Here is a 17588-nt window from a genome sequence, read left to right on the forward strand (position 1 = left end):
TATCTTTAGTGTAGTATATTTATAGGAATGCATAACTTGAGATGTACATTTTGAAGTTTCATCCATAACTTATAACATTTACCGTAGTAATAATAACAAGACAGCAGGTCATCACTTTACATCACACATGAGTGATTTTGACTTACAAATAAAATATTTACAACCTACCTTTACAAAACGACGTTGTGTGCATACAAAATGAACAACTGCAGAAAAATTTAAAAATAATGAGACAACCAAAAACCCAGAAGATACACTTAAGGCAGACCAGCAAGACACCGAAATAATTAAGGCTGTGGAATTCTTCTGCACCTTGAAAATATAGAGCTATTTATCAATACTGTGGAGTGATTTTAAATCAATTGTTACAAGCCTGATGGAAGTACGTACTTATATGTATATGTATATGCATAATGGTCCCTATGGGGAAACCTGTCCACTTACAGATAAGGCCCTTTATCTGAATGGCCAGAGATGCCCACCCCAAACTCTCAAAAGCCTTGGTGGGGAGGGGTCACTCAAAACCAAGAGGTGCCAGTGAAGTTTGCAAACCAACTGTTAAATATTCAAATATAAAGATCCTTCTGACTCCAGGTAAAAGGAATAACCTATATGATGATCCCACTATGTTTCAAGCTTTGTTCATTTGGCTTTGTAGACTTCAAAAGACAGCAAATAATTCCCCAGTGAGTAGAATCTAACTCTACCTATCAGCCCTAATGGTTTTGAATGGCCCTAGATGGTTTTCTACTAGAAAAATTGACACACCTGGGCTGTCTTCAACCGGATAGATTTCTGCATATGAGCAATAACATATACATACATATTATACACTATATACATGTACAGATGTACATATATCCATATTTTCCAACAGTTTGCACTTTGATCACTACTGTTCTCTGACTAGGATCTCATTCTGAAGAACAGGTTTAGTTTTTTCACAGTCTTCACATTTGTCCTAACTACTAGTTTTACCCACCTTCCCCACAGAGTAGGCCAAAGTTTGGCAGAAACAGAAGAAAAAGCACCAGGGTCAAAAAAATCAAACACAGAGATGACAGATATGGCTTAAGTTAGTAAGAGAAGATGTATGTTTTGTTAACTTCAAATTCATAACCACAGTCTTTGACATCACAGTAACAGTCTCCATAACACTCCAGGATGTGGCTTCATTTCTTGATGGAAATCAGGCATTGATGGAACTATTATACTAGCTATTCCTGGGCTAGCAAATTCGCTTGCTTAAATTAAACCTCAGGATTGGGACTCTGAGAATTGTCATTTGCACTCCTTTCTACCACCCTCCATTTTCTCAGCCATCCTCACTATCTGAAATAACATTTACCTGAATAAACAGTTAATCTTGATCATTTGAATAAAAAGTAAATCTGACGACATTTTAGAATCTCCCAGTAAATAGGCTGACAGGAAACACAATAGCCCATGAGTATTAATTTCAGTCTTTCCATAAATGTCCCTTAAAGATGAAAATTTGTCTCGGAGTAATTGTTTTTTCCTCTCCTCTAACTTCTACATGTACTGAAAATGAGGAAGAAATGTCTTTCATAGAAAATATGGCCTGTGATATTTCTGTGTTCTACTATTTTTGTATAGATTTCTCACATGCACAATATTCTCTATGAAAGACGTCTAATGCTATGGACAAATTTCAGTCGTTTTTAATCCTCTAGAATTAATGAAACAACTAAGAGCCTTATAGTTTTTAGAAAATGGATATTAATGTGGTAGCTCCCCTTTTCTTAGTGGAGAACTGGTAAACCTTATCCTTCCTAACTCCTACCTGGGTTTAATCATTCATTTCCAAATGATCCCTAGATTTTAAAGTTAAGAAAAACTGTAATGTAAATAAATATACTGAGAGCCCACATACTATGTTTGCCTAACCCGGACTCCACAGAGATGCTACACAGGAGAGAAATAAATAAGGCCCACATTCCTCAAAACTGAACAAGGAAGTGGTGAGTTTGCACTTTTGCCCTACTACAGAGACACCTTATGTTTGAAATATTTCCTCTTCTATCAAATTCATGGGACAAGGTTTTAGTTAATACACAGAAATAACCACCATCTAGTTTATGACATATTTGCTCCCTCATATTCTCACAAATCTAAATTTCCATGCTCTTCCACAGGGCAAGAAAAAAGTAATGACTGGGCTTCCCTGGTGGCACAGTGGTTGAGGGTCTGCCTGCCGATGCAGGGGACCCGGGTTTGTGCCCCGGTCCGGGAAGATCCCACATGCCGCGGAGCGGCTGGGCCCGTGAGCCATGGCCGCTGAGCCTGCGCGTCCGGAGCCTGTGCTCCGCAACGGGAGAGGCCACAACAGTGAGAGGCCAGCGTACCGCAAAAAAAAAAAAAAAAAAGTAACGACTAACTCACAGGCACTAAATCATGGAGACTATGGAAAAGCAAATATGCTACTCCTGAAACACCTAATTATCTTTAAAAAAAAATCCAAGGTTTTCCCTCTGAAAACTAAGAGTCCAATTCATTTCTACACCTGTACGTTTAATTTGCCTCATTATAGATACCTGTGAGAATCCGAAGAAATGAGTTGTGATATCAGAAAATGTTTTATTCTCACTTCTGCCCTCCCAGTGAGGAAAGTGCCTGTTTGGGCTCTTCTCTGTCAATTTTTCTAGAACGTAAAGCTTGAGAAGAGTGTCACGGTTGCTTTGGAGGGCATCTAACTCTTTGCTTCTGCCATAAGACATACTGGAGAAAACAGTTTATTGACAAACACTTCATCAGCTCTCCTAACCTTTTTCTGTACACAAGCTTTTAAATGATTGAAATTACAGGCTAAGACCAAATAACATTCAGACAAAGAGCACCTAGTACTTGCAATTAAAATTAATTTATAGAATTTAATCTCATGGGTTTTCAAATGGTATCTAAAGACATGAATATTGAAATCCTGGAATGTTCAAAGTTACTGTCGATAAAATTCTTAGCACTGGCAGTGTGTAGCACTTTAAAAAAATCAAAGTATTTTCTAGATATCCCAACTAAGGTATTTTCCCAACATTCCTATGAGATTAATTCCTCCCTCCATCCCCCCAACTCCCATTTTAACAATGGGGACATTTGGGGCAGAAAAAACAAAGACTTTCTGTAAGAAAGGACGAATCAGGAATAGCTGAGGTTGAAACTCAAGAATTCCTGGGCTCACCCTATGTTCAGATGGTTTCATTTAGAAGATATTTTAAAATAAAGAAAAAATGCTGCAGTATCAGTCAATCTAAATACAATGAACTTCTTTATCTCCCAACCTCCCCTCTGAAAGGCACTACTATTTATAAAGACTTGTGAACCACAAAGCGGTGCAGCCAGCTTTTCCTCTGCTTCCTCTACTCCCCCAAGAGTGTTTATGGCTGTCGGAGACCTGAAGGACACCTCCAACGTTATGATTTTTTTTTTTAAATTTTCCTACATTCAGCTGTAAGCGGATATAAATCTATTTAATTTGAAACAAATATAAAAGATGAAGTAAATTATTATACCTTAGAAAAATTATTGTGGGTTGTCCCTGATCGTTTCCTTCTTTCTGCATCCCACCCTTACAAAACAAAACCCCCCCAAAACCCTATGCAATGAATATAAGCCAAGCAAGAAACTTGTGACCTTAACCAACATTTATTTTTCCCATTTCAACTGGAAGTTCACTCTTACTAATTCCTAGTTAAGTTTTGATTGCAAGAACTACCATAATTATAGTAGAAGGGGACTATTTCCTTGTCTCTCCCCTCTTCTCTACCACAAATACTGTATGTGTTCATATATCCTATTAATAAATATCTCTGTCAAAATAGGTACAAGAAAGTGGTTCCTAATCCTTCATCCCTCACCACAGTTGCCCACAGAGCAACCTAAAGTGTATTTCCCAACCCCATCTTCTGGGATTCCTTGTTATTTCCAGCTTGCTATGGAGAATTCTTGAACCAGGAATGCTATCATCTTATCCCTGTTGCGAAGGACCAGGAGCTTTGCAGATAGGATGACTCCTTGTTAGTTTTCTTCAGTTATCAGACTATATAAAATATACACCCTTTCTTTTGGGGCCTCTATTAAATCCATTCTACTCTAATGATTGTACTTTGGGTCCAGTTAACAAAGTCATACTACTTTTCATTTCTCTGTCCCTCCTCTCCTGTCTCTTCACTTCCCCAACATGTGTACTTGGGGGAGATTCCAAACAACCTCCCATCTGGACCATCCCAACTCTGATGTAAAACCTGTTATAAAAGCTTTGGCTCTGCCTAATACTCTGTCAACTGCCCTCCTGACAACACGACTTCATTAACGCTCTCCTGTGCAGTCTGGACACCATTGTCCTCCTCAAGCAGAAACTCAAGCTTGTCTCCTACATGGTCATAAAAATTCACAATGACTCAGCAGGGAGCTCTTTATTCCTCATCCACAGTGGATGGAACAGAACTCGCCAAGCCATACTGTACAGATATCTGGAATCCTCAGTGCCTGTAATCTATCCCATGATGTGCCCTAGGGACCAGGCTTTCTTCTTTTATGTTGTATCTTATAATGAAGACATATTTACTAAAAGAGTTTTTAGTAAATATGTTTTAAATTTCAAAATACTGTATCATATAGTATTTGTATATACCTATGGGTTTGAATGAAGAATATAAAGGGTTAGTCAAGAGAGAGCTCTGAGGAAGGGAGCCTTGATGACCCAGGGCCATATGAAAACTAGGAAACGAATACAGTCGGAGTCAGTTTCCACATATTTGGTTAATCCTGAAAATACATAAGTGCTATCTAGTCTTATTGCTTGTACTTTCTACTAATTTATTAATCTATAATCTTGGATGGGATGAGGTGGAGGGTGGATGAGGAAATTGACTTTGTTACCAATGGAAAAGAATGATGAGTATTTTTAATTCTACATTTCCACTGTGGGAATAAGTGTTTTTATATATTAACGTTCAGGCTTAGTTTCCACCATTCCTCTTCATTAAGATTGGTTTGTAGTTCTATTTATCCTTCATAAACTTTTCTGCTTGCACTTCTGTGCTGCATGATTTTAATTTTCTCAATCCTACTACAGGAGAGAAGCGATGCCATTAAACCTGATTTGGACAAACAGTTAAGTTATATTTTTAAAATATCATTCGCATAACAGCAATTTTGGAAACACATTCTCGGAAACAAAGGGTGGATCACGTACAAATACAAAAACTCTTTCCCCAAAACTAAAAAAAAACAAAAAAAACAAAAGAAAGGAAGAAAAAGCCATGAAATGCCCAGGTTTAATTTTTTTTTCCCACCAGTGGAAAAAAGGGCAGTTCATAATCATCTTGTACAGAGAATATACACCAGAAAGCAGTGTTGGCCTCAAAGTGCAATTAGTCCTTTTAGCCCAGGGAAATATTGGTGGCTGAGAGGTGATAGATATTGCAATCACAGTTAAAACTCAATGCTCTGCTAGGGTGATGTATCAGATTTTAGTCCATGGCTTCAGAAAGGACTTGGGACCAGGCCTTTCAAAGGCCTATATGGCTGCCTCCTTTTGGTAAGCACCCCTTCACTTCCATAAGGGGTTAGAAATAAAGCAGGCCAGCTTTCGGAGGACTGCATTCTGCAGCGGCAGAAAACATCAGAAAGCATTGTTATGCTGTTCACAGGAACTGTAGGAAAGGTTTCTATTTGCACTTCTGTATGAACCTGTTTATTTGTTACCTATTTGAAATCAAGTGTAGACATTAAAAAATAGCCCCACACCTCTTACTGTATTTGGACTTATTTCCTGGCAGGCTTTCCTGCCAGATGAACTCTGAGCTGCCAGTGAATCTGGGGATAGCATTTCATAAACAGAACCTAGGTTAGTCAAATACCTGTGACGGAGAGAAAAATCTTCTCATTCACAGATTGCGAAAGGGTAACATTGCTTTCTCTTAATGCACAGGTTCTGGTAAAAGAGTTCTATACAAGATTTATAAAATGCTCTAAAAAACCTGTCATCTAATTGTGCTTAGTCAAAACAATGTAATGCTTCAGTAAATAAGTCACTGTCTTACCTGGAGTACTCAAAGTTACTTATGATTGATTTCATATATATCTCTATATTATAAAACTCTGAAAGCTGAATGCGATATATTTTACTGTATGTGTACATGTATCCTATTAAGAAACTATATCTAAGTAATCTAATCCAGTATAGTTGACATACATGACATCTCTGTTAAATAGAACTTTTTGCTTAAAATTTCAGCCAAGGCGGAAACGTTTTATACTCACTTCAGTGAGCCGAAGTTTTGCCCAGTTAACCACTCATTTTGGAACACGCAATTAAAATTTCATAACAGCTGCTATTCTTCTTATCTTTGCCTCTCTTTTGAATACTTTCCGTGACTATTTGCATCTGTATCCCTTCTGGATGACCTTCTGAAAAGTCCCTGGATTTAGGGTGATTTGACTGCTGCTCAGACCCTGAAAAACCACTGAGGAGGTTTAAGAGGTACATCTCTCCATCCAGAAAACCGCGTGGAGTGAAATCATGAACAGAATTATTTACAGACACATTCAGTCTTGCTTTGGTTCACACTGCACTTCCATGTGAAACCTCGAGGGCTGGGAGACGGCTACGTCCCTTGGTTTACCCTGTTGACAATGTAGCTCTTGACGTTGGGAATAGGCCGAACGTCGTTCTGGTGCTTGCGGCGCTCTATGAAGCACGCCAGGCGGGAGGTGTCCAGGGGGATTTTGGAGTAGCTGCCATTGTGGGGCTGCAGCCATGGGTGCTGCAGGCAGGTGGCTGCCGTGGGCCGCCTCCGAAAGTCTTCCTGTAGGATCACATTGATGAAATCTCTGGCAGCATTGCTCACGCCACAGAAGTACTCATGGGGGAAGCTGAAATCCACCCTGCATACATTGATACATGTCTCCTCCTTGCTCTCATCCAAGAAAGGGGAGACCCCGCTCAGCATGACATATGTCAAAACCCCGATGCTCCAGATATCAGTGCCCAGGGACACAGGGATGCCTTGGATCACCTCTGGGGCAGCAAACTCAGGGTTCCCAAGCAGGTGGTGGATGTGGAAGTGACCTGAGATCTGGACAGCATCCTCTAAGTCAATGAGCTTCACGCGAGGCACTGGAATCCGAAGGTCAATGAGCAGGTTTTCGGGCTGCGGAGATCCAAGGAGGTGGGGATAAGAGAAGGCAAGTTCAGCTCTCTGTTTTGACTACCAGTAGGACTCCATCCATTCAGACACGGTTCTGCCATTCTTTGATAAAGCCTGTAGTATATGGGACATTCCCTATGTTCAAACTGAACTAAACCCTGAGGTTAAATGGTACTTTAGGGAAGTTGTTTGACATTGGAAACCATGTCTTCTTAACTAGCCCTTACTTCCGCACTACATCAAGAAAAGGATAAATTATTTATTTTGGAGAACAGGGGCTTCTTTTTCAAAAAGATGGTGACATTTAGTGGATTCCGTCTATAAAGTTAGACAAGGTGGTTAAAGCCTCCCTCCCTTCTCTAACCCCAGGTGTCATGGGACTCTGGGGTGTTCTCACTAATTCACGAATAACACACTTAAATTGTGACAACCCATTTCGTATTTAATATTCACAGGGATTCTAGTGTAAGTAAATAAAATGAGAATTTACCTCCCTCAAGGGTAATGATGGCAGGTTAGACTTAACCATTTCCCTGCTAGGGTTGCTACTTCTTATTACCTTTATGTCCAAATGTGCAACCCTGCAGTTGTGAAGGTACTGCAGGGCTTCCATGATGTCTCGTATGTAGAAAGCTACTTTTTCTTCCATCAGCTCATCATGATTCATAAGGTAGTCTAAGAGTCGGCCGTCATCCATCCTGAAAATAGGGAGGAAAAGGCAAAGGAAATACGTTTATAAAGAAAACAGAAAAATAACACACACAAAAATCTGTAAGTTTGCTAACATTTCTCCTACTCCCTATTATAAATGAAGATCAATGTTGCAACACATGCATATTTTAGTTAGAGCCCAAAGTTAGTACAATGTTCAGAACTTATACTAAAAAGATAGATAGATAGATAGATACATGCATGTTTCAGGGAAGAAATCTGTATAACCTTAAGACACATTATGTTTCATTAACTTTTGAAACTGCTCACAAGGAAAAAGGTCTGACACCCCTTTAAGAGAGATTAGATTGCAAAATAGAGAAAGGAGGGAGAGAGAGATCTTGCAATTGTCTGAATAACTGGAATCTGGTGGCTTCAAGGAACCTCATATATGTCTTGCAAATAGCTTTTACTTGTCAATTTTTAGTTGGGGAAAAATAGAAACTAGGCAAAGTTTGATCTTGACATTCTTTTTTTTTTTTTTTTTTGCGGTACGCGGGCCTCTCACTGTTGTGGCCTCTCCCGTTGCGGAGCACAGGCTCCAGACGCGCAGGCTCAGCGGCCATGGCTCACGGGCCCAGCCGCTCCGCGGCATGTGGGATCTTCCTGGACTGGGGCACGAACCCGTGTCCCCTGCATCGGCAGGTGGACTCTCAACCACTGCGCCACCAGGGAAGCCCTGATCTTGGCATTCTTGACCCCCCTTTTGAATCCCATCCCTCTTGGGCAACTTTCCAACCTTAAAAACTATATCTGAAAGCCTGGTACAAGGGGCCAGCCAGACCTGGATTCAAATCCTGGTTCTGCCACTAACAGGTTGGCGGCTTGGAGCAAGTCATTTAAACTATCTGTGTTTTGGTTTCTTCATCTTTAGAGTAACAACAACAACAATAATAATAGCTATTTCATTATGAGGATTGTCCAAGGATCAAGTGAGACAATGAGGCATTTAAGCATAATTGGTAGCAATAGTAAGTGTGCAATAAATGGCAACTATTTTCAGGTGCTCTGGGCCCTCTTTAGGAGGGAGTGACCAGATGTCAGGCAGCTGGTCTCTAATATGCATTGGGCCATTGAGGCCCATCCCCAGGAAAGGCCCAGGCAGAGGAGCCTGAGCCAGAGTCAGAAACTGCTTTTGAACACAGCTGACATCCCCCTGCCAAGTTTCCATTCTCCTCTCTAGCTTATTCCTTCCCACAAACTTGTTCTCTTCTCCCACTTTCCTTGACCGGATTAAAGGCTAGGTCCCATGAAGGCCTCCTTTGCCTTCCTCTGATCCTGCCAGGGTGGGATAGGGGTGGTGAGCATGGAGTGGAGTAGGACTGGGCTTGTTAGATGCAGCCCCCTGAACTTCTTAGAGCGTTTTAGGGAGAAGTTAACAGTAGCTCTACTCTGAGACCAGAAAGTCTCAGCCACCAAGTTCATCCTTAGAGCGCTTAGATAATGCAGATGCCCAGGTCCCTCCCTAGACTAGGGAATCAGAACCTCAGTTGCCTGGTAGAGAAAAGCTCTACCAGCAATTTAGATGGCCACCAAAGGGGTACCCACAGTCATGGCATAACCAGGGTTTAGCTCAGGTACTGCCTCTCCACAAATCTTCCCTGAACCTCAAGTCCAGTCAAGCCCCTCTCTATGTTCTCACACAACTCTCTCCAAAATATGCATTTACTAGGCTATGCTGAAATCATTCATTTACCTATGGACTTTCTCATTAGACTTCTAACTCCTCAAGGGCAAGAAATATAACATTTAGGGCTTCCCTGGTGGCGCAGTGGTTGAAAGTCCGCCTGCCGATGCAGGAGACACAGGTTCGTGCCCCGGTCCGGGAAGATCCCACACGCCGCGGAGCGGCTGGGCCCGTGAGCCGTGGCCGCTGAGCCTGCGTGTCCGGAGCCTGTGCTCTGCAACGGGAGAGGCCACAACAGTGAGAAGCTCGCGTACCGCAAAAAAAAGGAAAAAAAAAAAAAGAAATATAACATTTCATCTTTGTTCCTGCCACCCAGGCCCAGGTCTACACAGCGGGTGGCACATAGTAAATGCAATATTCATCTCAGTTAATCCCTGTAACATCTCTGAGAAGTGGAAACATCTTCAGAATTCACAGATAAGGACCCTGAGGCCCAGGAAACTAAGTACACTGCCCCAAATCACAGAGCTGGAATCAGAGCCCAGGTTCTCCATGCCAAGAACAGCTTCTTTCCATAACTCTGTGGCAGCCTGGTAGTCAACACCTTCCCTCAGAATGGTAATTGACAAGTCTGAAGAGGCAAAGGTTCTGGGTCTGCTGTACCACCTTGGTTGATACACAAGTGACAATACTTTTTATTGGAACTCAAGTACAACATGTTGTCACTTGTAAACAAACATAGTTCACTGTCAACAGAATGTACCTTTTGAGTTAGGAAGCTCTTAACAAACAGGTTAGGCTCTGAAAGGCTGTTTGTAAATGTATTTATGAAATCCAAAGTGACAATCTTCACTATACTCCAATAAAAATTAAAAAAAAAAAGAACTGGACTAAATAGTAAAGCATGAGGTCAGAATAAGTGGTAATGTGCATATAAATTAAACTTATTTTTATCAATCGAAAAAAAAGAAAAACAAAGTGACAACTTACCAGCTACTACACAGCTATAGGAAGTTAAGTATCACAAAAGGATTACAATTACTAACAGTGATGGTTTTTCTCCTCTTGTTTCTTTTCAACCAGTTAAAAACTGTAGCCTAAGATGTTTGCATTTTGGCTTTCTTTTTTTCATCATAAATAAATTTACAGAAAGTTACTGCTTCGAACCCCTCCCTCCGCCCCCCCCACACACACCTAGACTAACAAGCACACAAGAGCAAGACTAAAATGACAGTTGAAAGGTGTAAACAGAGGTGCTTCTCTACGGAACGTAGGTTCATGTGGAGCCAGACACAGCACTGGTCTTCGGTGTAAATGTCTATCTCCTCTCCAGGTGCAGGGCCTCATCAGCACCAATCAGACAACATTTCTACGAGGGCTCCATACTTCTGAAAAGATTGTTCTCTTTAGCCTCTGTAAGATCTCCCTAAACCACAGAGCACGATCTCTGTTCTTAGCCTGGGGAAGAAGTGGGAAGGATGTGACCTTATTGGTCTATTCCGGGGCCCAGTACGTAGCCCCAAGTATATGGCTGCCTGAGTCCCTAGAAAATCTGGAATGAGTGGAAGGTTTTTTTTTTTTTGGTACGTGGGCCTCTCACTGCCGTGGCCTCTCCTGCTGTGGAGCACAGGCTCCGGACGCGCAGGCTCAGTGGCCATGGCTCACGGGCCTAGCCGCTCCGCGGCACGTGGGATCCTCCCGGACCGAGGCACGAACCCGCGTCCCCTGCATTGGCAGGCGGACTCTCAACCACTGCGCCACCAGGGAAGCCCGAGTGGAAGGTTTTGAGGGTAAGATTCTGCCCTTAAAGGAATTTCTTGGGTGGCAGATTGGGGATGCTATGGCAGTAGATAGATGCACAAACCCCTCTCTTTAATTCAACTCCACCCCTGTCAATAAGCCCATTGTCCATAAGCTTTTCCTAAACTCCTGCCCAGCCCAAGAGTCCATAAGAGAAAGAAGATGAAAACTGGAGTGAGAGAGATGTGGGTTCAAGTCCCAGCTTCTCCATTTCATAGTTTTAAGGAGGTACTTTTTTTTTTTTGCCGTACGTGGGCCTCTCACTATTGTGGCCTCTCCCATTGCGGAGCACAGGCTCCGGACGCGCAGGCTCAGCGGCCATGGCTCACGGGCCCAGCCGCTCCACGGCATGTGGGATCTTCCCGGACCGGGGCACGAACCCGTGTCCCCTGCATCAGCAGGTGGACTTTCTACCACTGCGCCACCAGGGAAGCCCTAAGGAGCTACTTTTAATGATCTTCCTTATCCTTGACTTTCTGATCTATAAAATGGGAATAACGTTTTTATACAGTGGAGGGGAGAGTGCATGTTACATAAAACACTCTGTAAACTAGAAGACATAGTATGAAATGTAACTGCCATTTCCATTAATTGTGGGCAAGAAATAACCCCAATAGCTCGGGACCACCTTCGAGAGATGACGCCTATACTTACAGTTCCAAAATCAGGATGTAGGAAGTGGGGGACTCATAGGTGTCATGGAGAGTGATGTATTGGGGATGCTGCAGGTGCTGAAGTAGGGCAGCCTCGTGGGCAGCCTGCTCTTTTTTCTTCATTTTTTTGCTAACAAATTTCACAGCGACATCTTTGCGAGTAGCTTTGTGAATGCACTTCTTTACTATGGAGAACCGGCCTCTGGAAAACAAAAGGAAGAAAGTGTTTTGCCAAGATTCCTCAATCAACTAGGTATCATTTTATTGAAGGATATGAGAAGTTTTATCCAAAGTGATTAGACAGTAACATTTTATTAGGAATCGACTTTTCTGTACTTTTAATTATAATGTTATCATTCAGAAAAGCCATCTTTCCTTTCTTAGCATTTTAGGGTTCTTTGAGATGCAAAAAACTAAACAATATTTTTAGTCATTATATTTTTCTGTCATTTTGAACATCAACCACAGGTTCAGTTTTCTTTTCTGAACAGAATATATTTCTATAATATATAACAGTGACAATGTTAAAGAAGGAGGAATTCTGCTTTACGGTAATTTCAAAACATTTTCTAAAGAGGCAATTTTTTCATTTTATTTTATATTTATGATCCTTCTGTTACAGAAAATTTCCAATATACACAAAAGTAGAGAGAATAGTAGAACAGATCTTCTGTGTACCCAGCAGCCAGCTTCAACAATTATCAACGCTTTGCCAACCTTTCATCTATTCTTTTCCCACCTCCTGCCCTTTTTTTCTGGAGTTTTTTTTTTTTTTTTGCGGTACGCGGGCCTCTCACTGCTGTGGCCTCTCCCGTTGTGGAGCACAGGCTCCGGACGCGCAGGCCCAGCAGCCATGGCTCACGGGCCCAGCCGCTCCGCGGCACGTGGGATCTTCCCGGACCGGGGCACGAACCCGTGTCCCCTGCATCGGCAGGCGGACTCTCAACCACTGCGTCACCAGGGAAGCCCCATCTGGAGTGTTTTAAGTGCATGTTATTTCTTGCATAAATACTTGGTTTGCATCTGTAGTTGACAAGGACATTTGAAAATATATAACCACCATGCCATTTTTATATCTAACAAAATTAACTGTAGCTGAAATAGACAGAATGGTTCCCAGACTCACCTGCAGGCCTATGGAAGGTAGTAAGAGAGTGAGATAGATGGAGAAACTGGTCAGCAATGGAAGCAGAGAGAGGGAGGGTCAAAGAGGTGATAAGGCAGCATCATCCAAAGCCTGTTCATGAGGTGCCCTAACCCAAGAGCAGAGGAATGAGCAGTCCAAAGGGCAGTCCACTCCTCTAGCAGAAACGAATGCATCAGACACCAACAGACTCCTTGACCTGGCTCTGTGTTCACCAAGCAACTTCCTGATAATAATTTTTTTTTTACTATAGATTTTCCCCAAAGAAGAGAAAGCCCTAATTAATAAAGCAAGTATTAGACAAATATTAATCAAATGCCTATTACATGTCAGACATCATTCTTGGCCTAGTGAACAAGTATTTGGTCAAACTGGCAGCTCTGTTTTACATCATCCATTAATAAACTACCATTCTGCGTTTTAACAGCGCCCTCTCTTGTTTGTTTATTACAGGTCACCTCCTTCCAGAGGACTTTGGATACAGGAAAACAATTGATTGCTGAGGAGAGATCTCCTGAATTAGTGGTTATGTCAAGGTACTGCTACCTTAATTTTTAAAATATATTTTGTGTGTATCAAAGTTATGCATCCCCATGGTTTGAAAAGTCAATTAGCTTTAACAAAGTTTCTTATTAAAAACAATAGTGCCTCATCCTCCACCCGTCCCCATTTTTCTTCCTCTAGAGGTAGTTTAATGTATCACTTCAGTGTATTTTGCTGATTATTTAGGTATTTACTTCTATGACTCTAAATATAGTATATTTTGTATGGCTATTTCTTGACTTTTCAGTTTTAGTTATTATCTGTTGACATCCCACTATAGAAGATGAGATTTTGGTCTCTTTCCTTCCTTTGTCCCCATCACACAACCACTTTTCCCATCCCCTGTCCCCCCAAGAGAATTATATTGTAATCAATATTCAGTGTTTCCATTATTGCAACTATGTCAGTGTTGGTCACAGTTAAACCTCTAGTAAACTATGACTGTTTTTCCTTTTTGTGGTAAAATGCATTCTTCAATCTTTTCTGAAAAAGAGTGCATGGGAAATAAGTTGTTTGAGATTTGCATATCTAAAACATGCTTATTCTACATTTATATTTGATTGTTAGTTTCTCTGGGTATAATTCTAGGTTGAAACAAAATTTGAAGGAATTATTCTATTGCCTTCTAACTTCTAGTGATTGATGATGTTAACTGTTAATGTTCAAAGCATTATTATTCCTAATCCTTTGCATATGATTCTTATAAAAATATTTAGCTCTCTCCTCACTGAGATTTCTCCCACATTCTTTAGCTCAAATGGACACTTTCTGTAGTTCCGCTGGCCAGAAATATGGGATTCTGTCAAGAGTTTTAGCCTCTGGCATCCTCATACACTTCCACGTGAATGCCCTTGTGGGTAAAAGAGTAAGAGAGGGGCTTCCCCGGTGGCGCAGTGGTTGAGAGTCCGCCTGCCGATGCAGGGGACACGGGTTTGTGCCCCGGTCCGGGAAGATCCCACATGCCGCGGAGCGGCTGGGCCCGTGAGCCATGGCCGCTGAGCCTGCGCGTCCGGAGCCTGTGCTCCGCAATGGGAGAGGCCACAGCAGTGAGAGGCCCGCGTACCGCACAAAAAAAAAAAAAAAAAAAAAAAAGAGAAAGAAGAAAGGGGAAAAAATAGGAATCTCCCTGCTCTCTTCCTGTCTTTTGGCCATAAAGATGGATTTCTCTTGGAGATTTTGCTCTCTGTGCCTGCTGCACAGTTCACTGATTTAGCCCACCCTTGGGTTAAAGCTAAGAGATCAGGAGAAAAACAAAACACAAAAAACCCCTCAGAACATAATAACCCAGAAAACTCAGTGCCACTGTCCTTGTCTTTTTTCAGGTGTTAACTTCCCTCCCCAATCTCTGTTACTTACTTCTCAGAATGCTCAGGTAGCTGCTATCTGTATTTCATCCGTGGATTCTGGTTGTAGCCAGTGGGAGAGAAAGGCTACAATGGGCTTACTCCATCTTGGCCAGCATCAGAAGTTGGCTCATTTTAAAAGCTGGGGACTAAAAAGCTGTTTGGAAGCTCTGCGTGTGTGGGTGGAGCCTGTCAACTCGACCTTCACTGTAGGGTGATCTGAATGGACTGTTTTGTCAGGGGAAACTCCAGAGTCAGTATCTTTAAGTCCTTCCTCTTGAGCTGGTCAGATTCTCCAGAGAAAGACCCTCCTACTTTCTGTCTGGAAGGTGAGGCCCTGGCTGTCCACCTCTGGAGGTCTGGTGGGTAGGACAGCAGGGGTTCTCAGAATCTAGCATTTATCTATTCTCACAGTGGCCCTGTTTGGAGTATGGTTCCATTGCCCTCAGTGGGGCTGGTATCCCTGAGAACAGAGGCACTCTGTTTCACCCTTTCCAGGGGATAAATCTTCAGTCTTTTCCTTGATTGGGAAGGACAATCACACAGCTACCTGAAGCTGGGGAGGAGGTCTGGAGCCACAATTTCTTCTCACACAAGGTTCAGACAACCCTTCCAATTTTAGCATCTTCATTACACATATTTCCAGAGGTACTGGATGCTTCCAGCACCTGAGCCTTCAGGGAATTCTGCTGCAAAACTTACACTGGCTCTCACTTGACCCCATAACTGACTTGGACTGAGTTTCTCAGGTCTCTCAGTCATTTGCCACTTTCACCTCCTTTTCTGCTTCTAATACTTGCTATCTCTTCTTCCAAGGTCCTCATCTTTACGTGCCTGCTTAAAAAAAATCCTTTACTGTAGATTCAGTGAAGTCTCAGGAGGGAATGAAAACGGATGCCTGTGTTCAACCTGCCATCCTTACCTGGAGGCGTGGTACCGCTACCTTTTGGGATCCTGTACAGGTAACCAGGTAGCATTCCCAAGGGATAAGTCTTTGGCGTCTTTAAGCTGCAATGGTGCCTATATAGTTTATTTCTGGTTAAGTATGCCATGCTCAGGTGCTCTTTGCTTCTATGGATGGGCTATAGGAGTGAAGCTATTTCTTTTTTGTTTTTTGTAATACTTAATTACTGGAGAGCTATTTTTAACAAGATAGTCATATAGATCTAGAATTTTAGGTTTAGGTGTGACGGAGAAAGCTGACTCACTTACATGGCCCTGGCACAGATATCTTTTATGTATCTCATGTAAGTATCTATATGTTTTATTTCCATTCTGTTAATATACAACATTTTAAAGGATCTTCTAAAAAGATGAAGACGATACTACTTGGGAGAGAGGGAAAGCTTCAGGTTATTGGAGATGAAATTTTAAAAAAAATCAATTGCTTGGAACAGATCAGAAAATTGATTTCCCCTTAAGAAATATCAAAACGTCCATCTCTTCTATGTAAAACATGCCTTAGCCTATGGCTATCAACAGCAAATACAGGCCTTGGGGAGGAATTAACCGGTACATCCAGGTGGTGCAACCAATTTCATTTAGAACCAGATGGGGATTTGATTTGCTTATTATTGGGGTCATATGTAGCTTCACAAACTTTAATATCATGGAGAAAACTAGATTTCAACTACTAGAACTTATTTTTGAAAAAAATTGCTATGATGAGAAACAACATATATTAGTAAAACAAGCACAGGCTTAAAGGCAGGTAGCCCAGGGTTTGAATCCTGGTTCTACACGTACTAGTTGTGGGATTTTGAGAAAGTTACTTGACCTCCTGAACCTGAGTTTCCTTTACTGGAAATCTACTCAAACACTACCTCATGGTGTTGTAAGGATTAGCTTAAATAACCTTTGTATACTATCTGCATGGTATCCAGAATGCTATATTACTCAAAAAGCTTCATCATCATCACCATGTCAATTTCCACTGGCTTTATCTTTTCTGTTTGGCTACACAAAGAAGATAGGAAAGTAGAGCTAAAGCTGGTTTTTGATGAAAGGAGCTGTAACAAAAGGCAGTGAATTACATTGTTACTCCTGCCTAAGAAATGGGAATAACGAACATTTTTGCTCTCTCCACAACCTCTGTCACAACCACGTAGGAAATTTTACCGTTCATTGAGAGCCGTCAATCAGAGATGGAGAGGACGCTAATGGCCGAGTGCTCTTTTATTTACACATCACAGGAGGGTGGGTGACTTGTAAGATCTACCCACATTCTCTCACCTAGACTTCCTGGAGACCAATACATCACAGGCATGTAAAACCTTCCCATCAACGATTTTGTGAGACAGGTGATACATTATTTTTCACTATTCTGTTAAAAGTCACATTTCTATCCTTTTTCATTTTTGAGGACACATTTTTCTAACCAAAAGAGAGAGAGAGAGACCTGTATCCAACAATTAGTGCTTATGTATTCTTCTGAAGAACACATGGAACTTCTTATGAAAATTGACCATATAGTACTCACAAAGCAAGTCCCAACAAAAATCAAGGAATCAGTATCATGTAGACCAAATTCTCCAACCACAAAGCAATTAAATTAGAAATCAGTAGCAAGAAGACAATTTTTTAAAATCTCATACATTT

General features: G+C 41.6%; 1 protein-coding gene across 3 annotated transcripts in view; it reads right to left on the reverse strand.

Annotated features, from left to right (window-relative positions):
- LOC137225117 (kalirin-like) overlaps positions 1 to 17588 on the reverse strand; it is a 117430-nt gene continuing 99842 nt past the window's right edge. For all 3 annotated transcript variants that reach the window (XM_067738662.1, XM_067738659.1, XM_067738658.1), the window contains 3 exons: positions 11962 to 12162; positions 7729 to 7867; positions 1 to 7172 (listed from right to left, as the gene is read on the reverse strand). In XM_067738662.1, the coding sequence (XP_067594763.1) occupies positions 6627 to 7172; positions 7729 to 7867; positions 11962 to 12162 (886 nt within the window). In that variant the 3' untranslated portion in view covers positions 1 to 6626. The remainder of the gene's footprint in view (positions 7173 to 7728; positions 7868 to 11961; positions 12163 to 17588) is intronic.

This window comes from Pseudorca crassidens, chromosome 5, assembly GCF_039906515.1.
Source record: "Pseudorca crassidens isolate mPseCra1 chromosome 5, mPseCra1.hap1, whole genome shotgun sequence".
Lineage (NCBI taxonomy): Eukaryota > Metazoa > Chordata > Mammalia > Artiodactyla > Delphinidae > Pseudorca > Pseudorca crassidens.